Source organism: Tupaia chinensis, unplaced genomic scaffold (genome assembly GCF_000334495.1).
Source record: "Tupaia chinensis unplaced genomic scaffold, TupChi_1.0 Scaffold000076_1, whole genome shotgun sequence".
In the NCBI taxonomy this organism is placed as follows: Eukaryota; Metazoa; Chordata; class Mammalia; order Scandentia; family Tupaiidae; genus Tupaia; species Tupaia belangeri.
In genome coordinates, this window is record NW_006159536.1 from 3,562,751 (window position 1) to 3,578,460 (window position 15,710).

Sequence of the window (15,710 nt, forward strand, 5' to 3'; positions counted from 1 at the left end):
TACTGTATGAAATTCACAGACACACATAATAGGAATCTTGGGGATAGGAAATTGCAGAGGAAGCGGGCAGGGTCACAGCAAGGAAACAAGTTGGAGGAAAAAGAAAAGAAAAACTGCATATTCAGCTATGCATACATAAATGGATATCTACATCTAGTCTTGATCTAAAATGAAGCTGACTCAATGAGGAGCTCATTTCTCAAACTTAACCCAATGTCCCTTAAATTATGTATGTCTTTTTTGCTTTGGAATACTTTTAACCAAGAAAACTAGTTGTATTGTTTTTTTATTTTTAAAATTAATCCTATGTTCAAGTAAATACTCCAGTATGAGAAGGCTCTCAGCTGACTTTACCTAAGTGCATTAAACTGTTCAAGTATGTTACTTGGTAATCCTAGAATACTTATTCCATTGTAGTCTGGGTCATGTTTGCATCTGTCAAAGGAAAAAAAAATCCTTTATTTTCTATCTTATTCTCATTAGAATTCTAAGCAAAAAAGACCTCAGCTATGCTCCCCTGCTCTGGAAAGAGTAAAAGAAATTCCCTAAGAGAATGGAAAATATTAAAAAGAGGGAAGAGAATAAAGATAAAAAAAAATAACTTCTTCACCATATAAGAAACAAAAATCTGGTAAAGGGTTTAGGTGTTGTCCATGTCCTGGTATGGCTTCAAATTCACCAGCTCCTCTGGTTCCATTTTGGTAGGAAGTGAAGGGGCCAGAAGAACAAGGTACTGATATACTACTTCTTCATTTTATTGAACACCTAATATAGACCAGTCCTTCCTTGTACGAAAAATTTGCATATATTCACTCATTCATCTTTAATAACCCTGAGGTATAACTGTTATTCTCTACTACTGAACAGATGTAGAGATGAAGGCTCAGAGAAATTAATGACTTGTCAAAGGGTACTGTTGCGGCCATGTGTCTGTTTCTAATGTTAAGGACATTAGAAATGTATCCATTGTTATATTGCTTCTAAACTTGGAGTTCTAAAGATTGAAGACACTATAATTATTAATGACATAATTACTTAAAGAGTTTCTACTCTGGGCAGTCATTGTGCTAAATCTTTGATATGCACTGGACAGTTTAATCCCTAACAAGCCCACAGTTGCTTGGGAAAATTCTTGGCGGTCCAGTCACTGGCGCTCTTCCTGCCAAGGCCATTCCAGGCCTGGTCTAGCCTGCTGACTGGGGGTAGGCACCCTTGGGTCTCAGCCTCAGCTGCCCTCATCATATTTATTCAACCCCCCTACACATTTGAGACAACTGTACTACTTTATAAACAAAAACACTGATGCAGAAAGGGATTTAATAAACTGTTACAAGTCATGTTTCTTTTCCTTTTTTAAAAAAATATTTAAATTTATTTATTCTTTAATTTATTTTATTTTGGCCAGAGAGAGAAGGAAAGTGAGAAAGTAAGCCATCAGGTCCAGGACCTGAACCATGGTCGGCCATGTGGGAGTGCCCAGTGCCTTAAGTCTTAACTACTATGCCACCAGCTGGTCCCATACTTACTTACTTACTTACTTACTTACTTTCTTTCTTTCTTTCTTTCTTTCTTTCTTTCTTTCTTTCTTTCTTTCTTTCTTTCTTTCTTTCTTTCTTTCTTTCAAGAGGTTTTTGCTATAGGGTGTGTGTGCTTGCCAGAGAGACAGAGAGACAGAAAGTGAAAATCACCCCCAGGAGGGATGGACACACCACAATCTCTTCTCCTGCAGCCTCCTCTTGGGATTTTGGGCACCCAGGGAGTTTCAAGCCACCCAGTCAGGGACTCAATCCACGGTCAATTATGTGGGAGTCCAGTAATGTAACCATTACACCATCTGCTGGTCCCTACAAATCATGTTTCTAATAACAGATTTGAACCAAGTGTAGGTCACCCTGGAGCCCATATATTCAACTACTTTGCTAGTAATTCTTAAGCTTTATAGTCTCTCACATCCATGTGAGATACTAATAATAGCCATAAATCCTCATCTCTTACAAACAAATCTTATATCAGGGTTTCTCCCAAATTGTACATTGAGACCAGCTAATTCTTTGTAGTGAAGGGCTGTCCTTTACATTTAGCATATCTCATGTGCTTTCTAAAGCACATTTATGATTTCCAGGGTATCCAGTGACCTCACGGTTCAGCCCATGAGATAGTCAGTGGGGCCTAGGTACTACCACTGCTGTGATCATGGGTGACACTGCATCACTTAATTCATCTCTCTTGGCCAATATTTTTTTTTTTTGAGAGAGATTTTCACTGTAGAGCTCGTGCGCTCGCCAGACAGACAGAGAGAGACATAGAGACAGAAAGCGAGAAATCACCCCCCAGGGGGGATGGTCACGCCGCAATCCCTTCTCCTCCATTCTCCTCTCGGGATCTTGGGCACGCACGCACATGCACCCGGCGTGAGCTTTAAGCCACCGGGCCCGGGACACGAACCGCGGTCGACTACGTGGGAGTCCAGCGACATAGCCATTACACTAACTGCTGGTTCCCTCTTGGCCAATTTTTTTGTGAGGCCTCCCTTCACCTCTAAAGTTCTAGTGAACACAGAGTGGAGAGTAAGAAATTTAAGGAAAAGAGCTTGCCTCTACAGAAGAAGAGAGAAGCATGGGAGAGTGGGCTGGCTTTCCCAGGAGTAGCTGGCTGCGGCCCAAGGCCAGTCCACATTAGTCTAGGGTGTTGAGAGGATTAATCATGACCAGATGTTGGCTCCTGCCTCTGCACATTTCTAATGGGGCCCTTGGTAAGGCCTCCTGGGATGTTATCAACACCCAGAGCCCAAATGTCAAAGTCTGACTTTAGACAGCAGGGCAGTCTTTCCCTGGAGTAGGGTAACACTCCAGGCAAGATGGCATCTGTTTCAGGGAGAGGACTTTCTGAACAAATCCTTTTCAAGGACCTAAAGTCCCTCAATGACATCTGTCTATTGTATTTACACAAAAAAGGGGGGAAAAATCCCCATCTAGAAGAGAACCTTCATTTCATATTGCAATAATCTAACTTCACTTATAAATATAGTAATAAAAAGGTAAGAATGGGAGCCGGCAGGTGTCATGGTGGTTAAAGGAGCTGGATTCCCACATGGCTGACTACGGTTCAAGTTCCAGACCTTGTGGCTTACATTCTCACTTTCCCTCTTTCTCTCTCTCTCTCTGTCTCTGATCAAACTGGAAAATGATAACAATTAAAGTTCAATAAAATAATTCTTTTTTTTTAAAAAAAGACAAGAATGAATTGAGATTTTTAAACTTTTTAAAAATCAGGTTTTAAAAAAAGGAAGTTCGTAACTCTGGAAGCACATAAATCCTTATGTTAAAGACTGTTTGCCTCCATTTTGGCCCTGTTCACAGGATCTGGTCTAATTCAAATTTAAGCTTTCAGAAGAGGGCTGTTCTTTCCAGATTGATGCCCTGTTGTCCAGGAGTAATGGCCTGTATTCTGGTGATTCTGTCAGACTCTCCCTTCTGTGTAAAATGTCCTGTGACTTCCTGGTCACCTGCTGCACACCTATCTACTCTTCAAAGCACGGTTTAGCAACTACCTTCCCTTCACAGTTGTCTCCCCAAGCAGAATTAATTGCTCTGTCATCTCAGTACCCACTGTACTCTCACATTTGTAAATGGTATCCCTGATCATATTAGAAATGTTTATATATTTAATTTATTATACTACTGCTTCCTAGATTATGGAATGAGCAATTTTAAGTTTTTTGTCTCCAATATATTATATATTGCTTACTTCATTCTAGAGGTTCAAGATTACTTATTAAACTGGGTAACCTGAAAAATCTTTCAATCAGGAGCTTTAGACCTCTGTAAGTTGCATCTATAAGAAACAAATTGTGTTGGATTATGAGCATAACTCTGAGAGATTTATGAAACCAAGCTAGTTTGGATGTGCAGGGCATACTCAGAGAACCCTTGGTTACTTGCTGTGCACTGGCCATATCTCCACTCATTCAACTAGTATAAAATGTTCAATTTATTTCTCTAATTCAGTTATTGTCTTAAGAGTCTCCATTTCTATGTAGCAAACCAGTGAGGTCCTAGCAGCCTATCACTTGTGACATATGAAGTACTTTTTTTCCTCTAGAAACTAAAGAATATTTTTTAAAGCATCAGGACATGCATAATCAAAACCATTCTGGGGGTCAGCAGTTGGCATGGACCATGGTTCAAGAACCAGACCTAGTAGATTTCACTCTCTCTCTTCTATCTTTCTGGTGAGTGCCATGAACCTATAGCAAATTTTAAAAACTAATTATAATAATGATAGGTAAAAATTTTTTTAAAAATTCTGATATATACTTTCAAAATGTATTTCTTTTAGTTTTAAACTCTTTCTAGAAAAGTAGGATACATAAATAAATATAGCATAATTTCTAGCTATTTATGTAGTCAGACTAAATTTATAATTTTCTCAAAAGAATAGATAAGAAGCACTGACTTAGAATAATCAGAAATAATCACTGGTCTATTGTAACATTCTATACTTGTTTTATACTTTTTCTGTTTCCTGTCATTTCCTGTCTTCTCTATCCTCTCTCTTCCTCGTTTCCTGCTCTCAATTTACTTTGGCCTAGAAAATCAGATTTATAAAAGCTTTTTAAGGCATTTGTGTTATTTATTCACTTTATTTTTACCACTGTGCTCTTGTTTGTGAAAAGGTTGTCTATTATCAGTCTCTAGAAAAATAAATACAAACCAGAGTGCCTAGAACAAAACTCTTGAGCATATTGTAAATTAAGCACTGTGTGTATGTGTGAGTGTGTGTACCCTACAAATACTCATTTTGAAGATGAATATAGCTTTTCAGAGGAAAGGCACTATGTTCAGAGTCAAAGCACTATCATCATGGTATGTCAATGTTTGTAGATTATAATTTCCTATGTGATTAGGATTACCAACTCATATGTATTTCTTACCGAAATAATCATAGACTCCAAAATACACATCAAAATAATGCAGAGTTTCAAAATACTACTCAGCATCATATAAATTTATTTCTCGCTTGCATTTCCATTCATGAAATAAAAATGTAGTAGTGGTAAAGTTCAGCAAGGAGACCAATGATAGAGGCTGGTAGTGTGGGATTTTAATAAAATGTTATGTTATTTTTTTCTTAAGTAGTTACTGCTATTGAAAATTCATAAATTATAAGCCTGATCTATGAACTAACATATGCTAACGTTTTCAACTTTTTTCAAAAGGGAAAAATGGTTAAAAATGTATTTTTCTTATGTTTAAGTTACTAATTTCTTTTCTTAAAGGTAAAATTCTTGTGTACACAGTGATCATACATTTATGAAATATCCCAAGTGAAGTTTCTGCTTTTAGTTGTTCATAAGATGTATCATACCTTTGTAGTTACGGACGAAATGTTAGTGTTTGGGTTCATACAGCTGAGCATGCACACTGATGCTGTTTATATAACCTAAGACTGCAGGGGTTTTTTTGGTCAGAGATAAAAACCTGGAAGACAGTGATGACCAATAAAGATCCTCAGGTTTTTCTCACCAGTAGAAAATGTTATCCATTTTAAGAAAAATGGAGAGTTGAAGAAATCATTTAACATTAGTGTTCCTTAAAAAGCTGTCCCTTTTATCTTCCTTTGAATTCATTAATTATAGATCTGCCACATGATTTATAGATACCAGCAGAGATGGAGGTGGAAATTACTCACTCTGGAAACTCCTACTGGACTCTGTTAAATAGCTTGGATGTTGTTAATTGTTCCGTATTATAAAGCGCCATGGAGACTAAGGAGCAAGTGCCATGTTCCCGGATATTCTAGAATTGGGCATATGCTCTTCAAAAATTCAGAGTTTAGTTATTTTAAAATATTGAGATTGCTCGTATGAGTTAAAATTGTTCTTGTACCTATTACTAATAATGTAGATTATAAAATTCTGCATCTTTGAGAAGAAGCATCTCAGATTTCTTAAGCACATAAGAATCAAATTACTTAAATTATATCTATTACATATTCTGAGTACATGCATTTGCAATTAGCTATGTCAGGCATTTTTCTTTCATTTAATTTCATCATCATCAAGTAGTATTTATTAAGCACAAACCTGGCTAATTAATTTTCTAGAGAATAACACATATTCTTAAATTCATTCTCTTTAAGAAGAGCTCTTAAATAATCTACACGATATGTGACATTTTTCCCCTACGTAAAAATTGCCTTTAAATTTTTATTTTACCTTATTAGTTCAAGGTTTCAACAGGACACATTCTGCTCCCCAAATCAGCATATTCAAATAAAAAATGTCATTCAGAACTAATACAACAGGCTTCATGGGATTTTTATTCTTGTGGCATTATATTAATAACTTACTTTTAAAAAATTACTCTTCCCTCTTTTTCTAAATGTAATTCTTTAAAGTAGAAAATGAGAAGTTTAGTGATTATAATTAGATTTAAAAATGCATTTTTGCTAAAAAAAATTTTTCAGCTAACTAATTTTTTTCAGTCTTTCAAAAATAGAGCAAAGGAAAGTCACTGATCTTAGAATTCAAACTGTTTAGTGAATGGACATAAAAATATCCAAGGTCTTCAACCTAATTACTGAAACTTTGTGCCTCCCTGGAGAAAATAAAAAGATAAGTTTTATGTGAACTTGGGGGAAGAGGTATTTTTTCTCAAGGTTTTTGTTTTGCTGGTTTGGTGTTTTGCTTTTTTGTTGGCACATGGGTGGAGGGGTATGCTTGTTGGAGAGAGACAAAGTGGGAAATCATCCCCTAGTGGGATGGCGATGCAGCAATCCCTTCTGCCCCATTCTTCTCATGGGATTTTGGGCATGCACGCTCATGTGCCCAGCATGATTTTCAAGCCACTAGGTCCACAGCTTGAACCTCAAATCAACCATGTGGGAGTTCAGTGCCTTATCCATCACATCACTTGCTGGTCCCAGCTCAAGGTATTTTTTTTTTTTTTAATGATTTCAACAAAGACAGTATATACACATACACAGACATAACACTTATTTGACAGTAACATCACTATCATATTTATTTTAAATTCTAACTACAAAGTGAATTTTAGAAATTTATTCTCCTGTATATCATAAATGTAATCCAGTCATAGTTTTCTAGTTTAGGAGAAGTTAATACATATATCTGTATCTAGTATATTTTGTTTCTAAAAGCAATTAGGTTATATAATACTTCAGGGGCAAAAAAGCCCAAGAAGAATAACAGAAAAAAATGAGAAGTTTAGTGATTATAATTAGATTTAAAAATGCATTTTTGCTAAAAAAAATTTTTCAGCTAACTAATTTTTTTCAGTCTTTCAAAAATAGAGCAAAGGAAAGTCACTGATCTTAGAATTCAAACTGTTTAGTGAATGGACATAAAAATATCCAAGGTCTTCAACCTAATTACTGAAACTTTGTGCCTCCCTGGAGAAAATAAAAAGATAAGTTTTATGTGAACTTGGGGGAAGAGGTATTTTTTCTCAAGGTTTTTGTTTTGCTGGTTTGGTGTTTTGCTTTTTTGTTGGCACATGGGTGGAGGGGTATGCTTGTTGGAGAGAGACAAAGTGGGAAATCATCCCCTAGTGGGATGGCGATGCAGCAATCCCTTCTGCCCCATTCTTCTCATGGGATTTTGGGCATGCACGCTCATGTGCCCAGCATGATTTTCAAGCCACTAGGTCCACAGCTTGAACCTCAAATCAACCATGTGGGAGTTCAGTGCCTTATCCATCACATCACTTGCTGGTCCCAGCTCAAGGTATTTTTTTTTTTTTTTAATGATTTCAACAAAGACAGTATATACACATACACAGACATAACACTTATTTGACAGTAACATCACTATCATATTTATTTTAAATTCTAACTACAAAGTGAATTTTAGAAATTTATTCTCCTGTATATCATAAATGTAATCCAGTCATAGTTTTCTAGTTTAGGAGAAGTTAATACATATATCTGTATCTAGTATATTTTGTTTCTAAAAGCAATTAGGTTATATAATACTTCAGGGGCAAAAAAGCCCAAGAAGAATAACAGAAACAAAAAGGAAACCATAAACACGTAACATGTGCTTTTGTGTAAGCATGTTACATCACTCCTCTCTGAAGTAGCATTATGCTATGATGGTCAGTAGCCACTCTACATTAAGAGGGATCGCTAGAAGGGATGTTCCACACAGAGCCTGCAAAGAACTATGCATGGTGGGGCCATTGGGTGGCGTAGTTGTTGGGGCACTGAACTCCAACATGTTCATCTGCAGTTTGAGTCCAGGACCCAGAGGCTTGAAACTCATGCCACATGCATGTGTGTGCGTGCCCAAAGATTGCAGGAGGGGAATGAAGAAGAGATTGCAGCATGTCCATCACCTTTGGAGGGTGATTTTTCACTTTGTCTCTCTGACTCTCCAGGGAGCACATGTGCCCTATAGCAATAATCTCATTCTGAAAAAAACCAAAAACACCAAAATCAAAACCAAAACCCCCTATGGCAAGTTTTGCAGCCTAACATACACAAAGAAGAGTTTATAGACTGACTTTCTTTCTTTCTCCCTTTCTTTCTTTCTTCCTTTTTTTCTTTCTTCTCTTTTAAGAGAGATTTTTGCTCTAGGGCACTTAAGCTCACCGGAGACAGAGGGACAGAAAGCAAGAAATCACCCCCGCCCCAGGGCGGGAGGGACAGCCATGTCACAATTCCTTCTCTTCCACTCTCCTCTCAGGATTTTGGGCACACAAGCACATGTGCTTGGTGTGAGTTTTAAGCCACCACATCCAAGACTTGAACTGTGGTTGACTACATGGGAGTCCAGTGATGTAACCATTATGCCATCTGCTGGTCCCAGCTTTATTTCTTAATATGTAGATATGAAGTTAAATATTAAAGTGAGATTACATTTGGAGAATTTTGAATACAGTAAAAATACTATTCCATTTGCCATTAGAATGAGTGACTTATTTTCAAGAAAGCTCCCTAAATTAGCTGGATGATCCCATTTTCAAATAGAGATTTACATCTCTACTAAATAGGAGATGAAATGAGAAAAAGCAATAGCCTGAGAAATAAGCGAGTTGGGGAAAAAGAGGCCATCAATTAAAAGTCACAGTCATTTCAGGGGTTTTACATCTGGCAAGAACTAGCCTATCTTTGTTTATACCAACAGACAGCCCCAGGAGAATAAAGCCTGCAGAATCCACAGGAAGAATTTGGTCATACTTTTCAAAGTAGTTTAGTTTGGAAAAATCCACCTTCCCTAAAGGGAAAAACACCTTGAGAACCAATTAGTGGTATGAAGGGCCAGGAGAAAAAGCTTGAGCTCTGGTAAAAAGATTATTTTGTTGATTTCAGGTAAAACCTAGGGCCAGATGCTAAGGTGGATGCTCCCAATACTTATCTCTCCTTTGCCCCAGGGACATGGCAGTCTGTTACATTTGTATCTTCTCAACAGGGACAGGAACAAAGTCTCAAAACAATTTTTGTAAAACATAATCCTGAATCATAGAACAGGTGGCAATTTCCTGAGATGTAACAGTGGATTATTAAAAGAGCAGCCAAAAATTTAAAGAAAAAAAAAACCCTTTTTTAAAAGTTAATCAGAGTTCTTGCCAGCAAAACTCAGCCTCTCTGCCTTCTACCCTTTACTTTGCAAAAGGTAAACAAGACAAATGGATACTAAACGCTGACAAGAAGGCTACATTCATGACTGATGCCTCTTACTGTTTAAGATCAGCCATAAATATGCTGCCCAGTAGTTTTTAATGGTGTGATTATCTGACTCAGCAGACCAGTGTCAGGAAAGGAATTTACATAAATGGAAAGTGAAATCCTTCTGCAAGAAATAGGACTGTTAGAAACTGCTTAGGTAAGACGATGCTCACTTATACAAACATGGATACACATATTAAACCTGTTCGCCAATATCTGCTTGAGCTTAAGTTATTGCCCATAAAAAAGCTAAGATGTTTGCTTTTAATTTCCAAAAAGTAATCTCAGTTTCAATTTTACTTGGAATAAATTCTGCAAATAGAGCTGTCAGGAATAAGAAGAATAATATCAAGCTGTTAGCCACAAATAGGACTAAGGACTCATCCTAAACACAGCACATGTTCAGATGGCTTGGCTAAGAATAATAAGACAGGGTTCAAATTCAAAAAGTTTCACTGTATGGCATGAGATGATGATACTGCTTTAATCAACATTACGTGTATCAATGTATTTAATCTTTAGAACTATGAAATATTATTTATTGCCCCCATTCTGCGGATGAGGGAATGGAAGGCAGCTGGTCCTGTTCCTCGTCCACATTATCACACAGCTCACAAATTGCGCAGCTGGATTTGAATACATGGGATCTAGTTAACTATGTCACTGTGAGAATCGTTACGATCGCATTGCCCACCCCACTGTGAAATGGCAGAATCATGATCTTCTCTTTTTTTCCTGGAAATGTATATAAACTTCTCCAAGCATTAAAAGTGAATATGCATTCTGGGTAGCATGGTTATCTGCCAGTGTATAAAATGTGATAAATGACCTTTAATTTACACTTCAATCACTCTCAGGCTTCACTGAGCTTTCATTCTTGCAAATGCAATTTTCTTATTCACTGCCTTTATGTTTACTAGCTTTAGTTTGCATTGCTTTTTTTTTTTTTTACTTTTTAAATTTAAATTTTTATTTTTATAAAGCAAAATTACAGAACATTTTTTCACAAAGAAATTTACACTCCTTTGTTTTTTACAAGTTACTTCTCTTTGCCCCTCCTACCCCCACTCTATCACCCACTCTTTAATACCCATTCCCCTCCCTCACAGTCTTTGGTATCTACATTTACCCTCTCTACTATCATATCTTCAGATCTTTCCATTTCTGTCATAGAGCACAGATATTTGGTACATAATGTTGTTTTTAGCTTTGCTTATCTGATTATGTAAGTTTAGGCTTAATTCTGTCCCATTAAAAATTCAAAGGAATTCTAATGGAGTAATAAAAAGAATGCAAAAAACAATGTTAATCATGATTTTTTTTTCTTTAACTATCTCTAGGAAGTAAAAATAACCATTTAAAGGTAAAAAAATAGCCAATCATTTCCCAGATCTATTCACACATCCATTTCCTACATTTGGCAAACACAATGGCTACGTTTCCAAGTACCTTCTCACAAACGTGTAAATGTCATTCCTACCCACCTTAAAAGCAGCACCTCCATGGATGACAGACTTGATAAAAATCCCCAGGTCTGTTCCAGTTTCTCGAGATTTGTTTCCTTTCAAGCTCACTCCAAGGCCAGCAGACCCAGAGTCATTCAGGGGGATCTCAAAGGTGAGCTGCTCAGTTGTCTCCAGAGAGAGTGCATAGCAGTCGGGCTCTCCTTTCTGTTGGGAAAATGCACATGCAAAGAGCAAAAAGAATGCCGATTAATATTTCATACTTTCAGATGACCAAATACAGAAGCAATCAGCAAGACAGGATGACTGGGCCTCTAATAGCCACCATATCCTGCTTCTGGAAGGCTGTTCTCTCTACAAGAAGTCACCACAACAACATTCACAGAGTGGGGAAGAGCTCAGGGAATAAGATTTGGTGACCATCAACAGAGAGGATCACTTGGCAAGGTGGAGTCACATAATGTGAAATATTCCATAAGCATCTGGAAATCCATAGACTATTCTCAGTAATTAAAGAGTCTAGAATTAGATTTAGGGAGTCTTGGTTGTCAAAAGAGATTTTAGAGATAAGGTAGTTTCAACATTTTCAGTTTACAGATCAAGAAACAAAGCTCAGTGTAAAGATATGTTAAAATTTGGAGAAAATATTTGGCTTATATAACTTAAACATATAATTTATCATGGAAGCAATTCTATTGGTAAAGATTGTTGGGGCCAGCAGGTGGAATGGTGGTTAAGGTGCTGGACTCCCACATGGCCGAACACGGTATGAGTCCTAGACCTGATGGCTTGCTTTCTCACTTTCTCTCCCTCTCTCTTTCTGTTTGTCACTTTCTGCAGAGCTTTTTTTTCTTTAACTATCTCTAGGAAGTAAAAATAACCATTTAAAGGTAAAAAAATAGCCAATCATTTCCCAGATCTATTCACACATCCATTTCCTACATTTGGCAAACACAATGGCTACGTTTCCAAGTACCTTCTCACAAACGTGTAAATGTCATTCCTACCCACCTTAAAAGCAGCACCTCCATGGATGACAGACTTGATAAAAATCCCCAGGTCTGTTCCAGTTTCTCGAGATTTGTTTCCTTTCAAGCTCACTCCAAGGCCAGCAGACCCAGAGTCATTCAGGGGGATCTCAAAGGTGAGCTGCTCAGTTGTCTCCAGAGAGAGTGCATAGCAGTCGGGCTCTCCTTTCTGTTGGGAAAATGCACATGCAAAGAGCAAAAAGAATGCCGATTAATATTTCATACTTTCAGATGACCAAATACAGAAGCAATCAGCAAGACAGGATGACTGGGCCTCTAATAGCCACCATATCCTGCTTCTGGAAGGCTGTTCTCTCTACAAGAAGTCACCACAACAACATTCACAGAGTGGGGAAGAGCTCAGGGAATAAGATTTGGTGACCATCAACAGAGAGGATCACTTGGCAAGGTGGAGTCACATAATGTGAAATATTCCATAAGCATCTGGAAATCCATAGACTATTCTCAGTAATTAAAGAGTCTAGAATTAGATTTAGGGAGTCTTGGTTGTCAAAAGAGATTTTAGAGATAAGGTAGTTTCAACATTTTCAGTTTACAGATCAAGAAACAAAGCTCAGTGTAAAGATATGTTAAAATTTGGAGAAAATATTTGGCTTATATAACTTAAACATATAATTTATCATGGAAGCAATTCTATTGGTAAAGATTGTTGGGGCCAGCAGGTGGAATGGTGGTTAAGGTGCTGGACTCCCACATGGCCGAACACGGTATGAGTCCTAGACCTGATGGCTTGCTTTCTCACTTTCTCTCCCTCTCTCTTTCTGTTTGTCACTTTCTGCAGAGCACACATGCCCTGTAGTAAATTTAAAAAATAATAATAGTGATAAATAAATTGGCTTTAAAAAGAAGGTTATCAATAGGACACACAGATCACTGAAAGAATAAAATGTTTCAAAGTTAGAGAAATGTGACTTCTAGTGGATATCATGGAATTAAATTTCACTTTATTAAAACTCATGTTTTAAGACTACCTTTGGGTAGTATAACCCACTTTCATTCAGTTTTTGAACCTAAACAAAAATGATTGTGTGCAACAAATATTCATGTCCTCTTTGATGAAAGCAAAAGCATAGTGCTCTCAGAAAATACAGAATATGGTGGCAAAAGGCATATTTAGGGTTTAGGTCTTCAGGGAGAAATATGTGGTTAATCATATTTGGTCCCTGGTATTTTCAAATATAAAAAAATAGGAATAGACAAGGGATGACCACAGGATCCCATTTACAGGTGCCCCTTCTGTCACGTTTAACCGAAAAATTTGAAAATGAGAAATGTCTGGAAACCATCACCTCCTTTTAGGCTGGTAGTTCCTTCCTCTCTATAATTATGTCTAGAGACTCTCAGCTTAAGGTCATCTTGAGGGAACTCTTATGTAAAATTAGATATTTAAAAAATTACTATGAATGTCTGAATGTCAGTCACAAATAATAATAAAATGAGAAGTAGCAAAACACCCATAATTAAAACAGGATTAAGGGATCTGGTGGAAGCCATATCCCCACACAGAGCATTCTCAATTCTTACCAAAAACAGAGAAAAACCATATCTAACTTTAAAAGAAATAGTTCTTCATTTAATGTCATTGTAAATGAAGATAGCCATAAAAATTTTGATAATACATTGTTCAAAGAAATAAAAATTTATTACTTAATTTAATAAACCTATTACAGATTAACTTTGAAAACTAACTCATTATGTTATTATCTAAGAAACAAATCTCATCTGATTTAATCTAGCCATCTCATTTTCCATTGGAATGCCAGAGGTTAGTGTGAAATGTAAACTATTAGCTTTCATTTTTGTCTTCCAAAATGCCCAATTTAGAGTCCATAACATTTCATAATCATTTATGTTTCCAGGCCTCTCTGGGATTTAGTTAATTTCAGTCTAATAAAGTTCCACTAAATTAAAGTGTAAATTAAAGAACAACAGTTCTGACTCTAAGCCTTTGAATATAATTTTAAGAGAAAACCTTGAAAGTGTCTCTGGCTTGGGACCAGCAGTTGGCATAATGGCTATGTCACTGGACTCTCATGTAGTCGATCACGGTTCGAGTCCCAGATCCGGTGGCTTAAACTCCCCCCAGGTGCCTGTGTGTGCATGCCCAAGATCCCGAGAGGAGAATGGAGGAGAAGGGATTGTGGCATGGCCATTCCTTCTAGGGGATGATTTCTTGCTTTCTGACTCTGTTTCTCTCTGTCTTTCTGGCAAGCACACGCACCCTATAGCAAAAAGCCTCTCCAAAAAAAAAAAAAAAAAAAAAAAACAAGAAAGAAAGGATTACCTGTGCATTAGTAAGAACTATGTGCCACCTTATTCTATGAGCAAATCTGGTTTTTTTTGGCAAGTCTGTTCAATTCTTATGAAGACTGAGGGTGATTATTTGCTCTAACATCTTTCATTAACTACAAGAATGGTAGAAACAAAATAGAGACCAGTTGACATTATAGTTTTTTTCATTTGAAATTCAATTTGGGTACCAGCAGATGGCGTAATGGTTATGTCATTGGACTACCACATAATTGACCATGGTTCTAGTCCTGGACCCAGTGGCTTAAAACTTATACCGGGCATGTGTGCACACATGCCCAAAATCTCAAGAGAATGGAAGAGAAGAGACTGTGCTGTGGCCATGCTCTGGGGGGTGGGGTGGGGAACAGATTTCTCACTTTCTGTTTCTGTCTCTTTGGTGAGCACACATGCCCTATAGCAAAATTCTCTCTCTCTCAAAAAAAAAAAATTCAATTTGATCATCGTTAAATCCCTGAAGCACACATGCCCTATAGCAAAATTCTCTCTCTCTCAAAAAAAAAAATTCAATTTGATCATCGTTAAATCCCTGACATTAGAAAGTAAAAAATATAAGAATAAAAACAATAAACTAGTGGCTAAAAATGATTAAGTGGCTCTGTTCTAGAGAAACACATATTTTAATGTGCATACACTTTCCAACAATCTAAAGGCTTAGTGTCTCGTCCATGTTACAGGTGAGGAAACTGGAGTACAGGATAGAGGAGGAGATGATACCATGGGAACAGTCCACACGGTGTGTCCACGTGGGAACTCTGTAGCACCTAGGCTCATGGCTCCTGTGTCATACTCTTTATTGTTTTATCGAAGGGTTCTCAGTTGTCTACTACATTTGTATGTTCTACATTATTCACTACTCATTGTCAACAAAAGCAGTAAATTTTAAGGTGGCACACAATAGATAAAATCTGATGTGGGGCATACTTAGTTGATGTATTATAAATTTATTTTTTAAATTGATAAATAACAGTAAGATATACTTATTGTACACAACACAATGCTTTAAACTATGTACTCATTGTGGAATGGCTACCTTGAGCTTTTTAACATAGGAATAACCTTATGTTCCTACCTTCTTTTTCTAATTTTTTTTTTTTTTTTTATTTTTTGGAGAGGTGTTCGCTATAGGGCACGTGCGCTCGCCAGACAGAGAGAGACATAGAGACAGAAAGCGAGAAATCACCCCCCAGGGGGGATG

General features: G+C 37.0%; 1 protein-coding gene across 1 annotated transcript in view; it reads right to left on the bottom strand.

Annotated features, from left to right (window-relative positions):
- The window catches only part of PARD3B (par-3 family cell polarity regulator beta), a 1,250,195-nt gene that overhangs the window by 520,564 nt on the left and 713,921 nt on the right, over nucleotides 1-15,710 (bottom strand). The window contains exon 11 of the mRNA XM_006142461.3: nucleotides 12,165-12,350. Coding sequence (XP_006142523.1) covers nucleotides 12,165-12,350 — 186 coding nt within the window. The remainder of the gene's footprint in view (nucleotides 1-12,164; nucleotides 12,351-15,710) is intronic.